The sequence below is a fragment of the Myotis nattereri genome (genome assembly GCF_964212035.1).
Source record: "Myotis nattereri genome assembly, chromosome: 1".
NCBI classification, from domain to species: Eukaryota; Metazoa; Chordata; class Mammalia; order Chiroptera; family Vespertilionidae; genus Myotis; species Myotis nattereri.
Genome location: NC_138075.1, coordinates 216,950,506 through 216,976,819, shown reverse-complemented (window position 1 = coordinate 216,976,819; position 26,314 = coordinate 216,950,506). Strand labels below are relative to the sequence as shown.

The 26,314-nt window shown below is 39.4% G+C and overlaps 1 protein-coding gene across 1 annotated transcript in view; it reads right to left on the bottom strand.

The window, feature by feature from the left end:
• Positions 1 to 25,504, bottom strand: part of DHX15 (DEAH-box helicase 15) — a 55,780-nt gene extending 30,276 nt beyond the window's left edge. Inside the window, exons 1-3 of the mRNA XM_081083155.1 lie at positions 25,276 to 25,504; positions 18,632 to 19,067; positions 12,952 to 13,145 (exon numbers count right to left, since the gene is read on the bottom strand). Coding sequence (XP_080939281.1) covers positions 12,952 to 13,145; positions 18,632 to 19,067; positions 25,276 to 25,346 — 701 coding nt within the window. The 5' untranslated portion in view covers positions 25,347 to 25,504. The remainder of the gene's footprint in view (positions 1 to 12,951; positions 13,146 to 18,631; positions 19,068 to 25,275) is intronic.
• Between the last annotated feature and the right edge of the window lie 810 nt (positions 25,505 to 26,314).

The window sequence follows — 26,314 nt, the reverse complement described above, 5'->3', positions numbered from 1 at the left end:
AAAAATAAAAAGAAGACACTGTTTTGTGTACTCATAACTGTAAACCTATTTTGCCCACCCCTGTATTATAAACAAAGCAAAATACCAACTAGACAAAAACTGCATCTTATATACAGAATGCTAATTTTGTTAAAAGCTCCTACAAATCATTAAGAAAAAGGCCAAGCAACCATACACAGGCAAAAAATAGGAAGACATCAAATTTAATCAATCCTATAATTCCACATATTTTTTCAAATTTACCTTCTATGTCATTGGGATGCAATCTATCTACCTACCTATTTATTATAATCACCTGAGGATATTTTTTCCTTTGATTTCTAGAGAAAGTGGAAGGGAGTAAGGAGGGGGATGGAGAGAGAGAGACAGAAATATTGATTGGTTGCCTCCGGTACACACCCCAGGGCCAGGGATTGAACCCACAACCCTTTGGTCTGCAGGCCGATACTCTAAGCCAAATCCCAAACTGCCAAGTCCCAAACCAGCCAGGACTGGGATGCATTTTAAATAGAACCTTACAAATGATTGTCAACCAGGCAGCAAAACTTCTGGAAAGAAAATCTCAGATTGCAAAAAGAAATACAAAGGGCTCATAAACACATGTAAAGATGCCCAATTTCATATAAAAGAAATGCAAAGTAGAATAATAATGAGATTCCATTTTTCATTTCGACAATGACAAAAATAAAAGAAGTTCCACAGCACAATGTTGGCAAGGGTACAAAAACAGATGCCCATTTGCTCATTTTTTACTGGTCAGAGTAGGTAAAATCTCTATGGAGGGCAATCTGGCAAGAGTTAATAAAATTCAAACATACCCTTTGGCTCAACCAATTTCATTTGTAATAAACTCACTTCAGTTATACAACTGTGCATGTGTGAAAAACAGCATACGTATAAGGTTTTAAGAGGTACTAAGGGCAGCAGCAATTTATATATATATTTTATTGATTTCAGAGAGGAAAGGGGGTTGGGGGGAGAGATAGAAACATCAATGATGAGAGAGAATCACTGACTGGCTGCCTCCTGCATGCCCCACACTGGGGATCGAGCCCATAACCTGCGCCTGTGCCCTTGACCAGAATCAAACCTGGGACCCTTCAGTCCGCAGGCTGACACTTTATCCACTGAACCAAACCAGCCAGGGCGGCAGCAGCAATTATTAATAACAAAAACTGCAAATTTGTGTATCCATCAATAGTATTAGTTAAATAAACTATGCAGCCATTAAAAAGAATGAGGCAACTTTATATTTATTGTTCTAGAACAATCCCTAAAATTCAATGTAAGTGAAACCAACAGCCATTTGTATTTTTTTTAAAAGAAGATTTTTAGAGAGGGAATTACTGTGAGCTACAAATATCCTCCTACCCCCCCCCCCGCCCCCCGCCCGCCCAGCCTCAAAGACCTCTACCAGGACATGTGCCCCAACTGGGAATCAAACCTGCAACCTTCTGGTGCACAGGAGTTCACCCAACCAACTAAACCATACCGGCCAGGGCAGGAGCGGTATGTCTTGAAACAGCCCTGCTATAAACTCTGAAGTTAATTTTTTCTGAAAATCCTAGTTATGAAGTGCTATTCCAATACTGTTAAGATTTGGTTACCTTTCAAAGTATAGGTGTTACCCTGGATAACTAAATATTTAGATAAATCAAAACTGTTTTTAAATCATCTAAAACTTGCCTCAGCATGATGCAAAGAAATTCTCAGCATCTGCTTTAAAAAGTATATCTATACTAATAATAGAGGAATGTGCAAATTGTCCGGGATGCTGTCACAGTACCAGTAACCACCAAACAGTAGGCTGCATGGGGCAACCAAGCCAGCAGGGGCGGGGCAGGGGCAGTTGGGGGTAACCAGGTTGGCCGGGGGGGGGGGGGGGGGGGGGGGGGGCGCGTCCAGGCTGGCTGGGGGGGGGAGGAGGGTGCACACGACCAGGCCGGCAAAGGGGGGGGGGCAGTTAGGGGCAATCAGGCAGGCGAGCAGTTAGGAGCCAGCGGTCCCAGATTGTGAGAGGGATGTCCGACTGCCAATTTAGGGCCTAAACTGGCAGTAGGACATCCCCTGAGGGGTCCTGGATGGAGAGGGTTCAGGCTGGGCTGAGGGGAACCCCGCACCATGCACGAATTTCGTACATCAGGCTTCTAGAATTATAAATAACTGGCATTGTTTAATCTGAGTAATTAGGTTTACTGCCTTCCCTATTACCTAGGAAAGATTTACAAATACACAGAGATTTGCATGGAGACATGAGGAATGTGGATGGAAAGGAACACATACAGTGGTTTAAGACATCCTTGTTGCATAAGTTCAAGTTCCTGCTTTCTTAAAATGTTGTCTGACCTTGACCAAGTTCAACTTCTCTAATGCTCCATTGTAAAATGAGAATATGGTGGCTAGTGTTAAACAAAACAATGTATATAAAGCACTGAGTATACCAACTGCTTGGCACTTGGAAAGTATTCAATATAGAATTCTGTACTACACTCTTAACTTTCACCTAATAAATTGAGATAACCTTACCCTCTATAAAACATACTGTAGTCTTATAGCTACATTTCTATCCCTACCAGTTGGATTAATTATATTTGACACGAAGCAACAAACTTAACACAGGAAAACATTGTTGCATATCCTAAGTTGTATGCTTCAGAAAAGTTTAAAAAAGAAGAGTCTCACACACATAAAAACTATCAAATGGATGAGGGTAACTATAAAAAAGTGAAAGGGGTCTGGAATTCCAGAAAAGCAACACCTGTGTATTTTGCAAGTGTTTGAAGTTTATACTTCACTTTAAGAACTAGACTATTTTAGCTCAGCCGATGGTCGGACATCATTCCATGCACTGAGAGGTCACAAGTTTGATTCCTGATCAGGGCATACGTACAGGTTGCAGCTCGATCACCTGTAGGGGATGTGCAGCAGACAGCCAATTGATGTTCTGATTGCTATTTCTCTCATCTATGTTTTTATCTCTCACTCCCTCTCCCTGCCTCTCTCTGAAATCAATAAAAACACATAAAATAGAACTAGACATCTTACTGCATAATGGAACTCCAAACAAAGGCCCCACATTCAGGAAATGGCATTGGTCCTACATCAATAGATTGATAAAAAGAAAAAAGAAAATATTTGAGGTTTGTATAAATTTCCTATTTACCACTAAGGTTTTAGGTGAAGCCACTGCAATCCAGTCAAATCACGAGTGCCTCTATTAAAGAAAAGCCACCCACATTAAAATGCCTACACAAATAGGTTTGCATTTCATAATTTCTTCAAAGTTATAATAGATTAAGACTTCTGAAAAAGACTATGACCAAACCAGAATAATTATTCTTTTGTTTTCCCTACCATGTAACATATTTTTTTGCTTAGCTCCTACCAGTAAAATACTTTTTGAATGACAGTAAGAAACAGAAGAATGACAAAGCTAAAACAGCTTTCATTTATTAAGAACTATTTCAGAAGACAGACTTCGTATAGTACAATGAATTTTAAAACACAGCTCTCTTCACTACTAAATGTGGTAAAACTAAGCACCCTAACCATCCTTCCTTCACAATGTCAACACTATAAAATGGTTGATTACCAAAACAAGAAAACAATTTCAAACATGGTCACAGTGACCATATTATACTTATTCAGTAACTACAGATAAAAGTTATCAAATTATCTTCCTTCATTCAAAACAATTTCTTCCAATGTTACTTCTGTACGGCCACAGGTACCAAAAAAATTGATCATCTAAGTATACATGTCAGCTTAAAATGAAGTTATCTAGCTATTTTTGGATTTAAAATGGCTAACACTATATACCTGCTGTGGTGGTAGAGCACTATATTTCTCAATTATATAGGTCTATGAAGTTAGGACAATTTCACAAACCTGATCCATGTGAATACAGCAGTTTTAAAAAACAAGACCTTTGTCGTTCAATATTAAGATTTCAAGGATGCTTATGTATAATCCCCCAGCACAATCTGAGTTTAGATTGCTGTACAACCTTGAGATGTATGTAGTCATGCACTGCGTAAAAATGTTAACAGACCAAACATACCATATAACCTAGGTGTGTAGTAGGCTATACCACCACAGTTAAGAGAATAAACTACTTTCTTGGGTATAAACAGGTTACTTAAGGTACAAAGAAAATGCATTCAATTTGTTAAATGATAGCCTATTTCCAGAGAAGAATAACTATGTTCAGCACCCTTAAAGATTCAAAGGAATTTAGTTTCCCATACTCAACATGTGATACCACAGGACTAGCTTGAGGTAGTTCAGACTTTCAATTGTGTATCATGCTACATTCCTTTTCAAGATGTCATCTTTGAAAAGCTGGACTTTTGACAGTTGCTATGATTAAAAAGCAAGTACAGCTGCCCAGCTGGTATGTCTCAGTGGCTGAGCGTGACCCATGAACCAAGAGGTCATGGGTTAGATTCCCTATCAGGGTACATGCACAGGTTGAGGGCTGGATCCCCAGTAGGGGGCATGCCAGGAAGCAGCCGATTTAATGATTCTCTCTTATCACTGATATTTCTATCCCTCTCTCCCTCTCCCTTTCTCTTTCTCTTTCTGAAATCACTAAGAACATATTAAGAAAAAAAATTGTATTAGATCCAATCATACTATACTGTCTGGGTGTTACTACTCCCTACCACTCCCGAGCTATGGGAAATCACTAAAGAGTGACAGGATCTTTAAAGAAGGTCATATTTGTGTTTTTAAAAGGTCATTTTGGCTCCTGGATTGAGGATGAACTGGAAGGGGCAAGTGATATGCTGTGGTGGTATTTCCTCTCTGAAATCTAAATTAAAAAAATTTTTTTAATTAAAAAGAAAAGTGCAGCTAGCCCTCGAACAACATAGTTTTGAACTGCATGGATCCACTTATACAGGTTTTTCTCAATAAATTCCTGCACTACTTTCCATCTGAGGTTGGGAGTCCACGGATGCAGAAGACCAACAATATACAGTGATCTACGCCATTTGTTGCTATCTGTGGGGGATGGTGGTCCGGGAACCAATCCCCTGTGGATACCTAGGAACAACTCAAGTTTTTGACATGGGCATGACAGACCAGCACCCCTAACCCCCATGCTGTTCAAGGGTCAACTGTATGAGACAAAAATCAGTACAGAAAATAAAGGTGGCAGTGCCCAATCTGATTCCAACATTTAAGAAATTGCAGTGTTCCACTGGCACAGACATCACATTAGTAAATAATGTGGTTAAGAATGAAATTAAAATATTGGGGTTTTCTTCTTTCAACTTATGTTTGGTATTTGTTTAAAGTGTTATTAAGTTGTTAGAACATACATACTTAAGTTGTTAGGACTGAATTCTGAATTATTTCTTTAGACAGAGGATACTATGAAAAAAATTACTGACATTAAGCATACTATAAACCAAGGCAGCATGGAAACTTCTACTCTATTTAAAACCTAATCTTGCCCTAGCCAGTTTTGCTCAGTGGATAGTGTCAGCCTGCAGACTGAAGAGTCCCAGGTTCGATTCCAGCCAAGGACACATGCCTGGGTTATGGGTTCAATCCCAAGTGTGTGTGTGTGTGTGTATGTGTGTGTGTGTGTGGGGGGGGGGGGGGTTACAGGAGTCAGCCGATCGACGATTCTCTCTCAACATGGATGTTTCTCTCTCTCTCTCTCCCCCTTCCTCTCTGAAATCAATAAAGCAATAGATTAAAAAATAAATAAAACCTAATCTTGCTATCAAAGTCTCAATGCTACTCCAATGCATATGACATTCAAACTATCTCTTAAATGCTTCACAGTTTACCTCTCCAACCAAGGCAAAGTGCCAGTGACACTAGTAACAGTTTCTTAATATACTTAATGTTCTTTTCATTGGTAAAGGATAAACTAAGATTTACTAGTACATAGGTTCAAGTTCAATGACATATTCCTAGGAAAACATTACAGTATGAGGCAACACTAATCTCACTATAGGAATAAGAACTTACTTACAATGAGAACAAACTAGAAGATGTAAACAGTCACATGGAAAGGCAACATATATTATTTTGAATAAATTGAAATCTGCAATGTTTTAATGCATCCTAATACAACAAAAAATGGACAAAAAGAAAGTAGACAAAATACCAAACCACATTTGTCGTGTGTATCGCCTCATGATTCTTAGTCAAAGTGCTTAACATCAGCAGTCAAAGCACACAGCTTTATTTCTGTAAACAATTAAAATACATTCAGGCCCTAGCTTGTTTGGCTCAGTGGATAGAATGTCGGCCTATGGACTGAAGGGTCCCAGGTTCAATTCTAGTCAAGAGCATTTACCTCCGTTGCAGGCTCCTGCCCGGCCCTGGTTGGGGCACATGCAGGAGGCAACCAATTGATGTGTCTCTCTCACATCGATGTTTCCCTCTCTGTGTCTCTCCCTCCCTTCCACTCTCTAAGTATCAATGGAAAAATATCCTTGGGTGAGGATTAACACAACAAACAAACAAACAAATAAAAAGATGTTTTTAAAAATAGAATTTTTAAAATTCTATGTATTTCAGAGTTAGAAGAACAGAAAATTATTTTTCCCTCAAAACACTACCCAGCCCTGGCTGGGTTGCTCAGTGGTCAGAGCACTGGTCCACAAACCTATTCCTGGTCAAAGGCAAGTACCTGGGTTGCAGGTTAGATTCTCTGCCAACGCATATGTACAGGAGACAACCAACCGATGTGTCTCTCTCACAATGATGTTTCTCTCTCCCCGCCCCCTCCCTTATATTAAAAATCAATGGAAAAAAATATCCTCTGGTGAGGATCAAAATACCAACCAAACAACCCCACCCTACTATCCAGTCCTCAAATTTTCACAGGTTTTGAAGAAAATGCCTAACCATCCTCACAAGAGAATTTACAGAAAGCTAGGTTGTTTTACATTTTTTAAAGACATTGACACTCTAAACAAAAGGCCTTCTATAACTAATATCTTGCATGGCTTAAGTATAAGCACGAAGGTCAAATCCTATCCTATAGAATAAAAGCCTAATATGCAAATACACCCAACGGCGGAATGACCAGTCACTATGACATGAACTGACCACCAGGGGGCAGATGCTTAACGCAGGAGCTGCCCCCAGCCCGGAGACCCCAGCCCACCCAAGGCGGGTGCCAGCAGGGGCCCGCCTGATCACCCCACAGATTGGCCCTGATGGCCAGCCAGGCTTAGGGACCCTATCCATACACAAATTTTGTGCATCAGGACTCTAGTGTAATAATATATGCAGTCCTTTAGGAAATCAAGTTAGCTTTCTATAAACTAACACAAGCCAATAGATTTCTAATTCTAGAGGGAGGACAGTGATTACCACCCAATCCCTTTCTAAATATCCAGTAAAACTACCCTTAACTTCAGTGCTATACTTAAATTAAAACAAAGCCTACCACTAATTACCAGATGTTCAATAAATTAGCTTAAAATTAATCCTATGTAATAAAGAGGTGATACGCAAATTGACCACTACATCCTCGCACAAGATGGCCGCCCCCATGTGGTCACAAGATGGCCGGCAGGGGAGGGCAGTTCACTAAGGACTTCACGAGGTTGGTTTAATAAACCCCCTTCTAGATAGGGGAGGCTAGGGGACTGTCTAGGGCGGGGGGATAAAATGGACACATATGTAATACCCTTTGTAATACTTTAAGCAATAAATTAAAAAAAAAAATTCAAAAAATAAATAAATAAATAAATAAACCCCCTTCTAATAAACTGGGATAACTAAGTTAACGGGTAATAAGAACTAATAACTTCTCACAACGGAAATCTACCATCATCAGCAGCAGCAGAGTAGCAATGTTGTCTTAGCACTTGCTGGGTGACAGGAATTACTTTAAGGGCTGTATACAAATTAACATATTTGATCTCAGAACAACCCTATAAAATAATTATTAGCTTCACGTTCCAAAAAAGCACTAAGCACAGGGAAGTTCATTAATGTAGCCAAGATCACAGCTAATAAGTGGCAGAGCTGGCACACAACCAGGCACTAATTCTGAAGCCTGTGTTCTAGGATCTATTTCCTTTTGATTCTCTCCGTAAGCCATCTATTTTAAATGAGACTGCTGTAATCTCTACATAGGCCATATGCAGTTGGTGCTTCAAACTGTTGTTTCCAGGGGCCCCAAAGAATCTGTTGTAGCAATATCTGATAATCCTCCCCAATGTCAACCTTAAAGGTTCTGTACCAGCCAGCCCCTTATTGTAGCAGTGTTGCCCTGGGCTCTTATTTTGACTCAATATTAGATGTAGAACCTAAAACTTATGTATTGTGTCCCAAACGTTGAAGAAACTATCTTTGGACCCTTATTTTTAAATTCCTTTCATCTTCTTGCCTAGATTGGCTTTTGGAGATTAAAAAATTCTACAAGTTTCGAATCCATATTGTATGAGTAGTATTTCTTTGGCTGATCTGTTCAAAACTTCTATCCCTCAAGTTTTACAAGGGACTCATCACACCTTGAAATCCAAGACTATTCTTTTCTCACTGTCAATTATAAATTTCAACCATGTCTTATCTTTAACGTTTCTTGAGTATCTAGAAACTTGTCCTGAAGTGTCCTCCGAGAGAGATACAGCACATTTTGCTTCATAAACATTTACCCCAGATCAGGTCCTTAGCCTTGTGACAGATTCCAAAACTGAAATGAATCTGATACTCAAAAGCAAAACCTTCAAAATAAAAGGCAAATTATGTATACCAAATCACCCTACCATAACCTCTCCAAGAGATGTTTCAACAAATTAGGGAAAATGTCTTTCCATGAAAAATCTACCCCTTTTTCATGATTATGCTGGAAAGACTCCCAGCCTATTATTTTGAACTGGCAAATTTCACACTGTTACCCCTTCCATTCTCAAGAATTTTTTTTTTTAAGGGTTCTGTGTGCAAAGCAAGTACACAGATACAGACACAATCTCTGTTCCCAAAGAGTTTATACTCCAAGAGGGAGAGGCCAGTCTGTGATCACCATACTATCTAAAAGCAGTCTATAATATCTCAAAAGAGATCTGGCATGGAGTGTTGATCTTACACAAACCAGTTGGATACTTAAAATATACAAAATAGCCTTCTCAAATAAAAAGGTTATTTTCCCCTACCCACCCTGCAAATAGTTTTTTTAAAATGCTGTTCTATCAACCTAGAAAGCTCTTTCTGAACCCTGTAACACAACCCCCACTCTAGCAAACCATTACTTTCAATTCTCCTTCTCTTCCCCAACCTAAATTGTGCTCTCAAATCATTATTTCATATGAACCCCAATGTTTTCTTTCAGACACCTAATCACAATTTAAAGTTTTATATTTACTTTTTATTTGCTTTATGGAGACAGGAACCAGATTTACTTTTTATTGTACCTAGCACTGCCTGACATACAGGAGATACTCAGTATTAACTGACTAAATGACTAAGTAAATTATAGGGTTCCCTCAATATCAAAAAGAGGGCAGTGCCGAAACCGGTTTGGCTCAGTGGATAGAGCGTCGGCCTGCGGACTGAAGGGTCCCAGGTTCGATTCCGGTCAAGGGCATGTACCTGGGTTGCGGGCACATCCCCAGTGGGAGATGTGCAGGAGGCAGCTGATGGATGTTTCTCTCTCATTGATGTTTCTAACTCTCTATCTCTCTCCCTTCCTCTCTGTAAAAAATCAATAAAATATATATTTAAAAAAAAAAAAGAAAAAAAAAAGAGGGCAGTAATTTTAAAGCCAGGTAAAAAAATAAAAAAGGCAGCATCACCTAAAATAACAGTGAAATTAACTATCAAATTAACAACTTCAAATATTGTGATGTTTTCCAGAAGGTTCAAGACTATCAAAATTGTTTTATTCCCTAAAGAATTATCAGCTCCCTCAAAAAAAAAAAAAATACCTTAAAAAAAAGAATTATCTTATGACAGTTATTGTCATAACTGCAACTACAAAGTGCTTCTTAAAATCCACTGCAAAAGTCTATCAACCTCTTCTTCCATTAAAATAAATTAAGATATTTTTATCTGACTAGTCTCAAATTTGGCTATCTTTCTCTGACAGGTCTTGCTCTTCTTTGGCTACCTCACTGGGTTTTTTGTATGTTTCATAATTTCCAAGTTGGCAAAAGAAACACTTCAGAAAAAAAAAAAAAAAGATGAGAGCAGACAAGTACATAACAAATGAAACGTAAAAACCATTTAGCAGTGGTGATTTTGCAAACTAACTTGCCTGTGGGGAAGGGATAGTTATTTAAGGCTACTCTAACTCTAACACAGTGTGCGCTAATTTATCCTAGAACCAATCCTCTGAAAATGACACAATATTAGACCTAGAACCTAAAATTTTTGTATAGTGTCCCAAACACTGAAGAAACTATCTTTGGACCCTTAATCTATATAGAGATGACTTAAAGAGAACCTAATTTAGCTAAAGTACTCTCAAACAAACTTATACAAATAGTACTTATCATCAAACATGAATCAAAAAAAGATAATGGTTAAATTCTGAGTCCATCAGGCAGAAACTTCAGAAGTCAGTCCTCTTTACCATCCTCCTTTGGTAAAAAAAAAAATTAAAGGCTTCACATAAATATTTAAAACCTATATATGAAAATAGCTAATGGAAGGTATTGATAGTTATCTGATATATTCACTCTTTCTACCTAATTATGTAGCCAATCTTCATTTAGTTAAGGCTTTAACTGTTTTTAACATCTATGTTCTCAAGATGAGTTAATAGATGACAATATAGAATATATCTAGGGATTCATAAACACTACTTTTGATGGAACATTACGGTTAGTCAAAACTACCACTAGACCAGTACTATTAAATAGGATTTAACATCACTTAAAGACATTACACTAAGTTAGCTTCTAGCTCTTCAGAAGATTTGAAAAGAAATCCCAATAACCTTACCCCATCCGGAGTAAATTTTTTTTTTAAATTTAGTTTTACCCTCTGGAAACCATTCCATTAAAAAAATAATCACAATGCCAAAAACACCTTCATTTGGAGCTATCAAGTCTGTTACTTGTTAATCTAGTAATGGAACCAGATTCTTTCACAAGCATACATATTTTGAAAGCCCACCACTTCCTACACACACATTCTTTCTCTCTCTCTCTCTCTCCCAATACTGCATATAACTTTCTCATTTCCCATTTTCCAAATTCTGTTTTCCCTGCTCCACTGTGGCTTACCAAGAAAAGTCCAATGCATAGTGAAGCAAATGTCAGAGTATTCCTCCTAAAAATGAGTAAAAGCTGCCCTTTATTATCTACAAGTCCTTGACATTATCACATTTTTAAGTAATATAAAACCACAGCCTATGATTATCACTAGACTAAAAGGTTTATTCAATGAAGGTTTAGGTCATAGACAAATTGATTTAAGTAAACAAAAGTTCAGCTACTATTAAAATGATACCAAATTTATTAATCTCAAGTTCTAATAAAATAAAAAATATATATCAAAGAAACTAGCTGGGTATTTTGATTAAGAAAAAAAATGCAAGTTGTGATACCAGTTACTATATTTTAAAACCTTATCTTTGAGAGACATACACAGAAATATTTACAGATGAAACAGTATGATGTCTAGGATTTGCTTCAAATTATGAGATAGGAAAGGATTGGGGTATGCATAAAACAGGACTGGCCATGATTAAAGATTCATGATAAATACACTGAAGTTCATTACACTATTCTACTTCTGCATACATTAAAAAATTTGTGATATATATCGTTCCCTCCCGTAACATTATAGATATTTCTGCCATCAAAGACTCACGTTACTGCCTATATAATGTGTTCCAAAATTGTCTTTTACAAACAACCTCTAGGGGAAGATTGCATGGAGACAAATCATTTTTAGAAAATGATTTAAATGTCAAATATATACAGAATAAACAGAGCAATAAAGGGGAAAGATTTTTCAAAAGAATTACCATCAAGCAACATATATCACAACTTATGCAGAATGCAAGTTAAGAAGAAAACAAAATATTAAGAAAGCTAAATAAAATGTTAGAAAGCTCAATATGGAAGTCAATCGTGTACCATGCAATAATGAAGAGGAATGAGGACTTTGAGGAGACTCCAAGAGTGTATTACAGAACAAAAGATTTCTCCCTTTAGTTCATAACATGTGTGGTAATAGCTGTATAATTAACAATAAAAGCCCTCTCCCCTAAATAAATCATATTTCATCCCACATCATTCTTTCTAAAAGTAACTGTCCTTTACTAAGGTATGTCTATTTTTCTATCACATTTAAATGATACAAAATTTCACCTAAAATTCGGCACCAACTAAAATTTAACCTTTGAACTTCAATGTTTACTGAACATGTATTACAACCAAGAAATAGAATCCTATATAATAAAGGGGTAATATGTAAATTTACCACCACACCCTCACACAAGATGGCTGCCCCCATGTGGTGACAAGGTGGGCGCCATAAGGTGGCTAGCAGGGGAGGGCGAATAGGTCAGCAGGAGAGGGCAGTTAGGGGTGACCAGGCCAGCAGGGGAGGGCAGTTAGGGGTGATCAGGCTGGCAGGGGAGGGCAGTTAGGGGTGATCAGGCTGGCAGGAGAGGGCAGTTGGGGGCAATCGGGCCAGCAGGGGAGCAGTTAGGTGTCGATCAGGCTGGCAGGGGAGTAGTTAGGTGGTGATCAGGCTGGCATGCAGAAGCAGTTAGGGGCCATCAGGCAGTCCCGGATTGTGAGAGCCGGCAGTCGGACATCCCCTGAGGGGTCCCAGATTGGAGAGGGTGCAGGCTGGGCTGAGGGGACCCCCCCCCCATGAATTTCATGCACCGGGCCTCTAGTCTATAATAAAAATGCTATCTAGTAAGTCTACGGTCTACTGTGGACTACTCTAAATTTGGGTGACTTGAGACTCTACCAGAAAACTGAGAAAGTGTCCATTTTTAAAGATAGTACTTACTTAAGAATGGTTTTTGCACTACTGCAGTCTTCAAATCGAATGGAGTAACCAACTTCCTGGCCCAACATCACATCCATTTCATCAGCAACTCTCTGAGCCACACTCATTGCAGCCACTCTCCTGGGTTGGGTACAGGCAACTCCTCTCTTGGGTCCTGGTAATGATCGCATGTACTCCACACACCACTGTGGAATCTATCAAATAATTTCACATTTAAATTAATTCTACTCTGCCTGCATATCAAGTATATTTAACATTAAGTACTTTACCACATTTGAATAATTGAACACAAAATTCAATTAGGCACACCACAAATTATTTTTTATGACTCAAACTTATAATAGTATGAGCACTCTAAGCCAAGGAAGGGTCATTGACTAACACTGACATAACTGTACTCCCGAGTAGACTAGGTCCACTGAGGCTTTGCTGAATATGCTCTACAGCAGGGGTGGGGAACATGCGGCTCACAGCAGCACCAGGCCCTCAAAATCATTTGATCTGGCCCTGCCAAGGTATTAGGGGTGAGTTAATTACATGTTTGACCAAATATAGCAGGCTAACTTTTAAGCTGATAATTTTGTATGGCCCTAGGATGATATAAATATCACATGGTCCTTGGCAGAAAAAAGGTTTCTCACCCCTGCTGTACAATGTCAACAGTTCCACCACTGACCATTTCTCTATTTACTGGGGGGAAAATCCAACTAAGAAAAAACTCTACTTGATAACAAAGGTTAGTTTCAAAAAAAGAAAAATCAAAGAAACTATAACTTGAATTCCTATACAATTTGAGTTACAAAATGCAAGAAACTAGAAATCACATACACTTACAATTATATAGCTGTTACCTTTTAACTTAATTCACAATTTGTTTCATAAGCCAGCAGAATCTAGGAGAGGTATGCAAAACGGCAACACCTTAGGTAACGTACTAAAAGCCAATTTCAGTCACTGTCCACTAGAACAGGACCTAGAGAAGCAGCAGCAGCATTTCCCTGAAGAAGGGAGGGCAGCCAAGGGGAAAGGAAGGAAAACCAGCAAGCACAAGTTGGTTGACTGCCATGAACAGGGCATTTCCTCCCTATTTCAACATCAATAAAAGCTACTAGGTCTATAATTTCATGGTTCTTCACTCATTACTTGGAAAAAACAACAACACATGGGAAAATTCTAAGCACTTTTCTACATTAAATGGGAATCCACTGATCATACAAGGACATGATGGGTCTCCATCAAAGCTTTCAAAAACCCATCAGACTCTAATGCTAAAAAAAATGCATGTGGGAGGATTTTTTTGATATTGAATTTGTACAATAATACCAGAAGAATACTGATTGCTGTACTATCATTACGGTTTAGTTAGGTTACTTCTGTAACTTTGGGATGTGTTGTTACTGACAAATAATATGAAAGAGGGCAGGGTGGTTACACTGCTTCTCTAGAAGCACAACAATGCATTTCTTTTTTAAAAATATATATGTTTATTGATTTCAGAGAGGAAGGGAGAGGGAGACAGAGAGAAACATCAATGATGAGAATTATTGATCGGCTGCCTCCTGCACACCCCCTACTGGGGATCAGGCCCGCAGCCCAGGCCTGTGTCCTTGAGTGGAATTGAACCCAGGACCCTTCAGTCCTCAGGCCGATGCTCTATCCACTGAGCCAAACAAGCCAGGGAAATGTGTATCTTTAAAGGATTTTAAATGAATGAAAATACTGAACTACAAGAGAAGTGGCTCTCTGAGTCTGTAAATCCACAGGCCAAAAAGTTTAAGTGGTTTTCCTCCAAGGAGATAGATAGATAGGCAGACAGATATAGAATCTTGCAGGAGCATCTGCCCCCTGGTAGTCATTGCACGTCATAGCTGCCAGTTGGATGGTCGCTTAGCCTTTTATATATATAGATACATCTTCATTTCAGCAAGCCTCTCACAAACACAAAAAGCACTTCAGAAAACCAAACAAAATGAAAAAAAAAAATTCACTGGTCAATTAAAGCTATTTAAAATTACTTCAAAATTCTCAAGGCAAGAATACTCATAGATTCTTTAAATTCACCCCAATGAAATAGATAGCTTACTCCCACTTAAAAATTAAAATATAAACAGTTTTGGCTAATTCAGCCATTTTAAACTTCTGATCTCAGAAACTCTTTATACTTTTAAAATAACTTAGGATGCCAAACAACTAATAGATTTATATGTTAGGAAATTAAAACGAAATAGTTAAAATTCCTAATAAAAATTCACCCCACGTTAGCATAAACATTTTCTGTGAAAAATAACTACATCTTCCAAAGCAAAAAACGTCTAGCAAGAATACATGTTTGACATTTTTGCTTATCTCTAACGTCTAGCTTAACAGAAGATGGCTGGATTCTTTTATCTGCTTCTATTTTGAATGTTCTGCAATACTTTTGTTTTGAGTGTTAAGTGTACAAATAAAATCCCAGGAACTTTGTAACAGCTTCAAGGACTTTCACAGGTTCCCAGACAATATTTGAAGAACCGCTAAGTTAATCCATCTATTCCTATTTCTAAGAATAGCATTGAGAAAGGAAGTAGGCCCTGAAATATGCAGGCTACTGGTTATTCACACCAGGGTTCGGATGTTTTAGAACTATTCCTTTCTTTCAGCTCCTTCCTTCCTAAAAACAGATCCTCAACCCTCTAGTCTTCTTGTTTTATATATCATCTTGAGTGGTCTTACTCTCCTAACTTCTAATACTACCTATAATACATCAAATGTCAATCCTAACTCTAACCTAGTGGTCATTTCCACCTGAAGAATATTTTATTGGTATCCCAAATTAAACAAGTTTAAAACCAAAACTATTTCACCTTCCTTCAAATATTTATTAATTCCTCCCAGGCCCCCTACTTAATAAAAAGTTACAACTTAATTCCTAGCTATCAATTCTCCACTCTACTACCCCATACAGAGTCAAAATTTTGTTTAACCTCCTACACAGTCTGTCATCAACCTTCTTACCAGACAAGACATTTTGTAAAAATCCTTGTCATTATAAAGCTCTGATGGATATGTAATACTTTCAATAATAAAGATTAAAGGAAGGAAGGAAGGAAGGAAGGAAGGAAGGAAGGAAGGAAGGAAGGAAGGCTGATGGCTCCTCAATCTACAGCAAGATATATTAAGGCTCAACCTACTGCTCCAGTTTCACCAACCGCACCCCACTCTAAACATCCTACACTCTGTCCAGGGCATACAATGCTTTCCATTCTCTAAACCTATGCCCTTGCTCATACTGTCCCTTAGCTGAACTAGCTTTAGTTTCTTATATATGGGAACCACATGTGCATACTGGATTGCAATGTAAAATGTCTTTACTGAGTCTCAATCAAGTTAAGCATTATTTAATTGTGTTTGGAGAATTTCATTTTTCTGCTAGGCACAATAAGATAAACAAAAAATAGCTGACTACTCTTAATGGTTTTGAGTTTACTAAGAATATACCAAAGAGCATTTGGGTGAAATTCATTATTTAACTCTTCAGTTTCCCCTCAAATTCCCCAAATGCCCTGCAATCCTCAGTATCCAAATATTTTAAATCTCTAAAAAAACAAAAAAATTAATCGAAATAATCATAAACCTGTTTTGAGTTGACTGGACCTTTCTCTACACTGCTAAAGAAACTCATCTAAAATACACACACACACACACACACACACACACAAACTACCACCAGAAACTCATCTTTGAAATAAAATTTAACCATAAAAGACCACAGAATAGCAGTATGAAATAAATGCAACTTTGGCTGTGAGACAAAGGGAAAAAGTTAAATATTGAGTTCATCTAAATCTACCATGTAACCCAGGGAAATCCACTAAACCTAATATTCTCATAAATCTAAGCCTCATTTTGCTCATCTATAAAATGGTGATTAACAACTTCCTTGCAGAAATGTTGAAAAACTTAAGTAATACACACCAAGTACACAGTGCCTGGCTTTAACTAATTAAATGGGTGCTGTTAATACTATGCAAATGAGATAAGCTAGATGGATTAAAAATACTATATATTAATAAGTTTCAGAGTTGTATCGTTTCATTCTTTAAATTTAATTCTTTAAATTTCTATCAGATGATAAAAGTAAACCAACAGTTTCAGTTCCTAATATCAACACTAAGTTTTCCTTCATTTAAAAAGAAAAATCACTATGGCCCAGTGGTTCTCAATCTTCCTAATGCTGCGACCCTTTACTACAGTTCCTCATGTTGTGGTGACCCCCAACCATAAAATTATTTTCATGGCTACTTCGTAACTGTAATTTTGCTACTGTTATGAATCGTAATGTAAATATCTGATATGCAGGATGTATTCAGGCGACCCCGTTGAAAGGGTCGTTTGACCCCCAAAGGGGTCGCGACCCACAGGTTGAGAACCACTGGCTTAGACTTTAATAAAAGCTTCCTACTTTAATTGCTATTGTGGCCTTCAAAATGCCTCCATGAAATACTCAAACTGATATATTTGTGGCATATGTAATTTAAAATAAGGATAACTTGTACATGCAGTATGCTTAAATATAAACATGTATCATCATAGGTACATAACATGGAAAACAGGCCAGTAGGAAACACATATTAATAATTATAAGTAATCATTAAATTCATTTCAACACTTCCCTGAATTTTCCAAATTTTCTACAATGGCCAGGAATTACAAGTTGAAATTTTTAACTGATGGATCAGGTTAGAACCTATGAAAATATGGTTAACCTCAATCTTAGCAAGAAAATGTGAATTAAAATCATACTAATACACCATGTTCCACCTATCAGATTCAAGTTCAATAGAACAAGCAAATGGTTTCCCATATATGCTGTCATGCATGTTCATGGAAAGGTAAACTGATATGTTACCTATAGAAAGCTATTTGGTTTTATGTATCACAATTACACAAATAATCCTCTCACCCAGCAATTCCATTTCTGGGATTTATCCTACAGATAATACTTGCTCATACAAAACAACCATTAGAGTAGCCTAGATATCAATAGCATGGATCCAGCAGGAAAAAAAAAATGGCTCACTCATGTTTGAAAATGTCCTGGATATATTACTAACAAGACACTAATTAAGTGTTTGGGGGGGGGGGGTGTGTGTGTGTGTGTGTGTGTGTGTGTGTGTGTGTGTGTGTGTATCTAGGTGGATGAAGGTCAGGAGTAAAGAGACTTTAACTTTAGCTCTTCCATTTTAAAAATAGATAATAATCACATGGTTCAAAACAATTACAAAACAAAACACAAATAAATCAATGCAAAGAAAAAAGCAAGAATGACAAAAGTGGAAACCATTTCAAAGGTTCAGATTTCTTCACCCAAGCACTAGAAAATAAACCTTAATCCCAAATTTGTACTACCCCAGAGTCAAAGTGGAAGGGAGAACACCACTCTGCCATCCTTAATGTTAACAAAACCAGAAAACAAAAACAAAACAGCAATACTATTTCCCCTTACAGATTCAGGAAAACAGGTACTCCCTACTGGATTCCCACTCTGAAAGTCACTAAAAAGTATGAAACACCAAAGCAGCCATTTTTCAAGATACCCTACCAGGCAGCAGACAATGAGAATGACCAGGAGGACCAAATAAACATCATTTAATACACTTAAAAATTAACAAAACTTGTAGCATGATTTACAGTAACTCACCTGTGTTGTTTTACCAGACCCAGTTTCACCAACCAGTACAAAGGACTGATGTCTAACCAGAATATCTGTAAACCTATCCTTGTATTCCCAAACAGGGAGCTGAAGCCGTTTCTTTAAAATATCATAGTATCGAGGAGTATGGGGCAAATTGGTAAATGGATTAATGCACTGTGGAAGTGATGTGTGTCCTGCATGTCCGGTGTGTGTTGAATGTGCTGAGTGGGTTGAATGTGTTGAATGTGCTGAGTGGGTTGAGTGAGCTGAATGGGAAGCTTTTAGAGGTGGTAATCCAGCACTGATAAGCATAGCGTTAGTGGAAGCTCGCAATTCCTTCTCTTTTTCTTTCTCCCTCTCCCGCTCTCTATCTCCTCTATCACGTTCTCGGTCCCGATCTTTAGACCGATCTTCCCGATCCCGGTCCCGATCTCGATCCTTCCTAAAGAAAAAAAGAAAAAAATTTAGAATTCACATTCTGAATTTTATGCAAAAAATTTATGTTGACAGCACTGTTATATTCACAAAGTAAATGTGCAACAACCAAATAAATACACTGATATAAAACTCAATGAATTACATAAGTACCAGAATAAAAAAGAACTTATAACCAATGTATAGACATCCTTCCACCTTTCTTGATGACACCTCAAATTCTGTTAAGGGACAGTCTCTTCACAACCTTTAGCCATCAGATAACACAAGAACTCAGTCTTCTGCAAGTAAAATAAAATCCCTTTCTAGGTAGAAGTTCAATACTGAGGGCAGGGGTGGGGAAAAGGTAGAAGCAAATCAGGTAAAAAAAAAGAAAAAGATAAAAAGAAAGGATATCACAAACTCCCAGAGTCTTCTTCAAGTATGTAAAAAGGTATTTTTTGCACTACACATTATGTTCAAAATTTAGCAAGAATACTGCTTGTAGACACAAAGACAATTCCACTTCACATTATAGTAATGTAAGTATGAGTTCTACTTCTCAGCATTTCCCCAATTTTGTTCAATAAGCATACATTGCCGTATAAGAAAAATTAAAACACTTTTTATTCTTCTGTTTCATTTACTCTTGCATGATATCCCTAAAGCAATAGTAAAACATTGGAAGTACTTTGTAAACTTATGTACACTACTACATTATTTAAAATTATACAGATGTGCACTATACGAAACTAGACCAATTTTAAATAGTCAATTCTACTATCTACTTCCAGTTACTACAGAGGATCCCTAACACAGTAATTTAGAAATAATTTATGCTTATTCATTCTACAAATCCAGTTTACTTCAGACCAAGTCCTATGGTAGACAAACTTGCCACAGGTGTTTGGACCTAGACTTGAAATAGACCACATGGAGCTATGACACAAGCCACTAGATATGTCACTGCTCCTTATTCATAACACACAACACATACAAATTTCCTACACCCTGATTGTCAGAAGCAGAGTGCAAGACCATTAATTCTCTGTAACAGCACATCAGCTGGGCAACAGTAACGCCCACCCCCCACCCCGTAGAATACAGCTAAAATGCTAAACCAAAGAGGAAGGATGGTTCCCCAATTACAGAAATAAACTAGCCAATCTGATCTCGTCCTTCCCAAATATATAAAAACTAGAGGCCCAATGCACAAATTCATGCACAGGTGTGGTCAAGCTGGGGGGAAGGGATGCGGGAGGTTGCCACCCCCCAATTGGGCCGGTTCGCTGGCAGCAGTGGGCATCATAGCAACGGTGGTTAGGGCATTCCCAACACTGGCTTTTTATATATATAGATTCTATTCCATGGGAATTTATTTATATTCACATACATATATCCCAATGCACAACACAGGACATATAACCTGGGATGAAATTCTCTCATTCCATCTGGCACAAAAAGGAATTCAAAGGAAATCTTAATAAACATACAAGATGAAGTATCAATTCAAATCTTGAGCTTCCTAGCCTATCTTTGAAACATTCCATTAGTTATCCTTTCGTTGCTTCTCTCATTCTGCCCCTGGTCTAAGGTGCTCATTTATATTGCCCCCAAAATGTGAATGAGGAACAGTTTATAATAGAAACGTGCCCAGCAAAATGAGAAGCACTGTAGCCACAAATGGTCCAAAGATTGGATATCTTTAAAAATCACAGAACATAAAAGAATCTTTAAAGAACAACTGATCTAAGTAAAAACAATTCACATTTGTAGCACTCCACAGGTCGCTGGGGGTGGGGGTGCTACAATATAAAGTTTAATTAACATCTTTCTCCTATATACCTAGCACAGCACCAAGCACTTAACATATGGACCTGACCTTTCAAGGTTATAAAATATGGAAGCAGAGAGTGATGGACAAAGTAAATCATATTATCACCTTTTTGTTACAGTAATATCTATGCTAACAAAGATGTTTTTAAAGGACCTATTAAGCACAAAATGCATTCTGAAGGCACAAAGATTAAATGAAATGGGGGTAACTGGGATATAAAAGTAAAAGAAGCACTGAGCTGCAGAAGGCAAATTAAATCACCTCAAAATGTTGCTTATGGTTCAAACTGTTGTCCGTCAATGGGGAAGGAAAAATAAAAACTAAATGTCAGTTAAGGGTTCAAAGCCACTGCTTCATAAGTATGTGTAGACTTGCTCATATGCAAGTTTTATTTTAATTAGGCACTTTTTTTGTTGTTAATCCTCACATGAGGATGTTTTTCCACTGATTTTTTAGAGAGAGTGGAAGATAGAGAAATATTGATGTGAGAGAAACACATTGATTGGTTACCTCCCACACGAGCCAACCAGGGCCCCAGTGGGGAGGAGCCTGCAACCAAACCACATGCCCTTGATGGGCCTAGAACCTGGGACCCTTTGGTCCACTGGCTGATGCTCTATCCACTGAGCCAACATGGCTAGACCAAATTAGGCTCTTTTATTATAAAGGAGTTTCACTGTTATGAAGATATACTAGTTGAGGTATAATGCTTTAAAACTATCAAAACAGTGCTTTATAATCACTTATCCACAATACTGGCAAGGGGAAAATATGAGTTGTTGAACAGGTGGTTCTGTACTCTCTTGGTTCAATCCTAGCTCAGCACTTAGGCTAACTAGATGACCAGTTATTTATTTCCTCCTTTTTAAAAAGTGGTTACTCATATGCCCTGTGGGATATTTCAAGAACTAAATGAAATACTGCTTATCATTCAAGGTATTCTTTTTAAATTTACAATAACATGTTAAAATTCCACATGGAATAACAGGTACTAGAATACTGCTAATGGAGATATGAACTAGTAATCAAAATGAGAATTATTTTACAAAAACATTGCTTTTTTAATATGGTAATCTCCCTTCCAGGAACTTCTCTTAAGGATGTAAGTGTGCAAATATGTACACATAGGATGGTCACCATACTTTTCATTTACAAAATGATAGACTGGAAAATTACCAAAGCATCAAAGAACAGGAAATTGGTTAAGCAAGTTATGACACACCTTCACAAGTGGAATACTATGCAGCCAATGAAAAGGTTAATGTAGTCCCATTCTGTAGTTTGACATATTTCCAAGTAAATAAAAACATATATTGAAACATCCCACTGATATTAAATATTACAATTCATATTTATGAACAAATATTCAGAAATCTTTTTAAAAAGTTCATCAAAGGATTAAAGACAGATGAAAATTTCATGGCATTCTTTGCCTTTTTGTTTATATCTTCATGTATGGAGCAAGTTAATCTCACCTACATCAGAATGTAGTGACTGCTGTTTTTATATATGAAGCATCTAGAATAGTTTCGACAGAACAGTATGTACTCTACAGATATTATTAGCATATTTGTTCCACATTTCCAAAATTAACAGAAAATGCTCTCTGTCAAGAATATCGAAAACTAACATCAAAGTGAAAAATGTCCCTATTTTCAAAAAATTTCCCCCCTACTTCAACAGGTTGTCTTTTCGGTTATATGTATAAATTTGTGGGACGATGGGGAAAAAAATGAGGTCAGTTTATATCATAAACCTTTAACTTATCCACCTGACCAAGAAATTAAAATATACCAGGAATAAATAAAGCTATACAGGATGGAGAAAAAGTAGGTTTACAGTTTTTTGTATGGAAAATAATACAATAATTAATAAGTAATACAAGAATAAATTGTTTTGCATGTTCAAAGCTGTAAACCTACTTTTGCCCCATCCTGTATATAGTTTGGGAGCTTGAATCTGAGTGAAATCTCCCCTGAATCAATCACCTCCCCTTCTCAGTACTGGGGAAATGGTACAGCCATGTTTGGCAGTGTACCCTCTCAGATAAAACCAACTGCTAATAATACCAAGGCTTAAAAAAAAATCTCCAAGACTGCACGACAGTCAACAAAAGCGACTTTTGGGGGGTTAATCCTCACTTAAAGACATTTTTTTCAATGATTTCTAGGGACAGTGGAAGGGAGAGGGAGAGAGAAACATCCATATGAGAGACACATCGATTGGTTGCCTCCCACATGCACTCCAAACAGAGCCAAGGATCGAGCCTGCAACAGACCAGAATCGAACCTGTGACCCTTCAGTCCGAGGGCTGATACTCCATCGCTGCTAGGGCAAAAGTGACTTTTAAGTTATAAAATATACAGGGGGGAAAACCGAGCACTAATAAACGTGGTAAGCTCACTGCTAAAGAAAATTCGTTTTATGAGATGATATTCAGGTGACACAGAAATAACTATACAAATGTCCCTCCAAAATATCTTAGAACTTGGGCTTTATTACAGGTAGAAGTCATATAATAACCAAGGGAGTCAACCATAAGGTCACACCACCTTTGACCTAGGAAGATACCTGTTCTGCAAGAGAAAGGGAGCAAGCCATGTACAATGGGACCACTAATGTCAAGAAAAGCATTTTAATGGTGCACATACAGACAGACATCAATTGCATCTGAGCCAGATGACAATTAATTTTGCTTCACAGGAACCAAAAACCAAGTGTTCCCCACTTTACTGATCCACATCATAAAAGTCCCTAAAATAGGCTTTAATGACTCTGAACTAGTCATAGTATGTGTGCTGTAATAGAAAAAGAGGCTAAGAATGAAAATAAACAATCAAGGATCTAAATCCGGCTGTGAACTGTGTAAATTTGCATAAGCCACCTGAACAACTCTGGGTCTCCCTTTCTCATCCCTGCAGTGGAGTTGACTGCACTCTCTTTTAAAATCACTGCCAATTCTCAACAGCCCATGACCAGCAGCTCTAATACTCTCAAGTTTTGTGTGTGTTTTTGGGGGGAGGGACAGACTAGAGAGAAAGACTAAAGTTTAACATTGTAAACTAAGAAATGCACACGGTTAAAATGCTACATACTTCTGCTTCCCGTATCCAATACAAGGGCGGGTGTCAAAACGTACACCCGTAGCCTGCCCGGGCTTATACTCTAGACACGGCTTTGGAGGAACAAAAACTCACGAAAGTTACACAGATGACCTGAAACCGTGATCTGAAACACATACAAACAATAAAACCTAAAACTAGGCAAAGCAGTTGGATACCCAGACTTCTGTGTTTTTGCTTGAATTATCCAAATAAATACCTTTACTTCAGGAACAAAAGCTCATGCTGAACAAGAAATGCTTTTGATGCAACTGTTAAATTCATCGGTACCTCTCAAGGGGAAAGGAATCTGAAACACCACGAGTCTCTGTGGTATTTGGACTCTCAAACTCTCCACTGGCGATATTCTGCCAGGAATACTAAAAAAACATTTTTTTTGCAAAGGGTCTTCTTGTTTCAAAAGAACGAAGGCGGGACGGGTGGAAATCAAAAAGAACTTAGGGGCAAAAACGATGCCTTCTAGTTCCTATCCCAGGAATGCCCAACAGCCGCTGTTTGGGCCAAGGCAGGAAATACAGGAGATGGCGGGAGCGTGGGCAGAAAGCGGAAGTTTGCCTAGTGCCTACTTTGTACGGTTTGAATGGACGGAGGCACGCGCTCTCCCGCCAAAGTGTGAAAGCAGGGGCCCCGAACCACCAGCCTCCCTGCCCCTCGGGTCAACTCCACGTCTTCCCCTCTCCCCGCAGGCCCTCTCCTCGCCCTTGCCCCGCCCGCATGCCTCCCTCAACTCCCGCCACCCCCACACCAGCCACCGAGGACCCACGCGCGGCTCTCACTTCCCGCCCGCCCTCCTTTCTCCCGGCTGGGCCCCCGCCGGCCCCCGCGGCCCTCGCCCCGGCCGCTCCGCCCGGGGAGTGCCTGACGCCCTCGGAAGCCAATCCTCCCGCCGCACTCCCCACCCCCAGCCCCGCCCGGGGCGTCAGGCCTCACCCGGGAACCCAGGCCACGAGGTCCGCGCTTTCCTCCCGCCCGCTCCCCTCCGAGCGACTCTTGCTTGGCTCAATCCGGGGAGAGAGGCGCCCTCGTGGCCACCACAGGCCTCTTCACCCTCCTGACTGGGTCGGGCGGTGGCCGCGCAACACATCTCCCCGCGCCCTTGCCCGGCCGAGTGCCCGGAGTGGCGCCGTTCTCCCCGACCCGCCGCTAGTAAGCCGAGCCCAAAGGGAAACAAAGGGCCGGGCTCCGGGCCCCACTCCGCCAAACTGGCCCTGGCCCGCTCCCCGCCGGGACGCCCAACAAAGCCCGAGCCGCTGCCTCGCGCCCCCGGCCTGGCTTACCCATCGGTCCCCGCACGCTTCTTGCCGGAGGGGTAATCCTCCCCCAGGTCTAACCGGTGCCGCTTGGACATCCTCGAGCGTGCGATTGCGAAGGAAGTGAAAAAGAGAAGCCGGCGGCCTTATCGGCACAGTCGACTGCAGCTACTTAACTCTGGAGGGCCCCCACCCCTCCCGCTACAACAGCCTACACCGTGCGGCCGGAACCAGGAGGTAAAATGGCGGCGGCGACGAGGGCTGGGCCTGCGTACGCGCTTCCGCAGCGTGCCGTGCGTGCGTGCGTGCGTGAGCGCGCACGCTCCGGAGGCGGGAATTCCAGGCCCGCCCTACTTCCTTCCGCTGGCCTCCTTCTCTTCCAGGCTCGTATGGCACCGGAGCGGGTGCTGGGCCGGAGGATCCCCGAAGGCCTTCACGTCCCTCTGATCAGGAAACGGAGAGAGGAAAATGGTCAGTCCCAGCTAGGAAATCCTACCTATCTGGAGTAGCCTGGCATCAGGAGAGTTTGAGAAACCAATCGAGATCATGCAGCTGGTAAGGGGCAGAGCCGGGACTGGAACCCAGCTATTTTATAACTCCAGTTCTAGAACTTGAAGCCGCCCACGAGACACTCTGAATTGCAGTGAAGAAAATGAGCTGAGAAAAATGTCAAAACTAGCTATAACCCTTTTTTTTTTCCCTTCTTTTTTTTTACCCGATCCGGACAACATAGGCTCAACCTCTTCATGTTTTTTTTTTTTTTTTTTTTTTTTTTAAAAATATATTTTATTGATTTTTCACAGAGAGGAAGGGAGAGAGATAGAAAGTTAGAAACATCGATCGATCAGCTGCCTCCTGCACATCTCCCACTGGGGATGTGCCCGCAACCCAGGTACATGCCCTTGACCGGAATCGAACCTGGGACCTTTCAGTCCGCAGGCTGACGCTCTATCCACTGAGCCAAACCGGTTTCGGCGATCTTCATGTTTTTAAATTAATATGGAATAGAGGAAATTGGTAGTAAGGACATAATTGGCTTCCCCGCCCCTCCCCGTGTGCTTTTTTA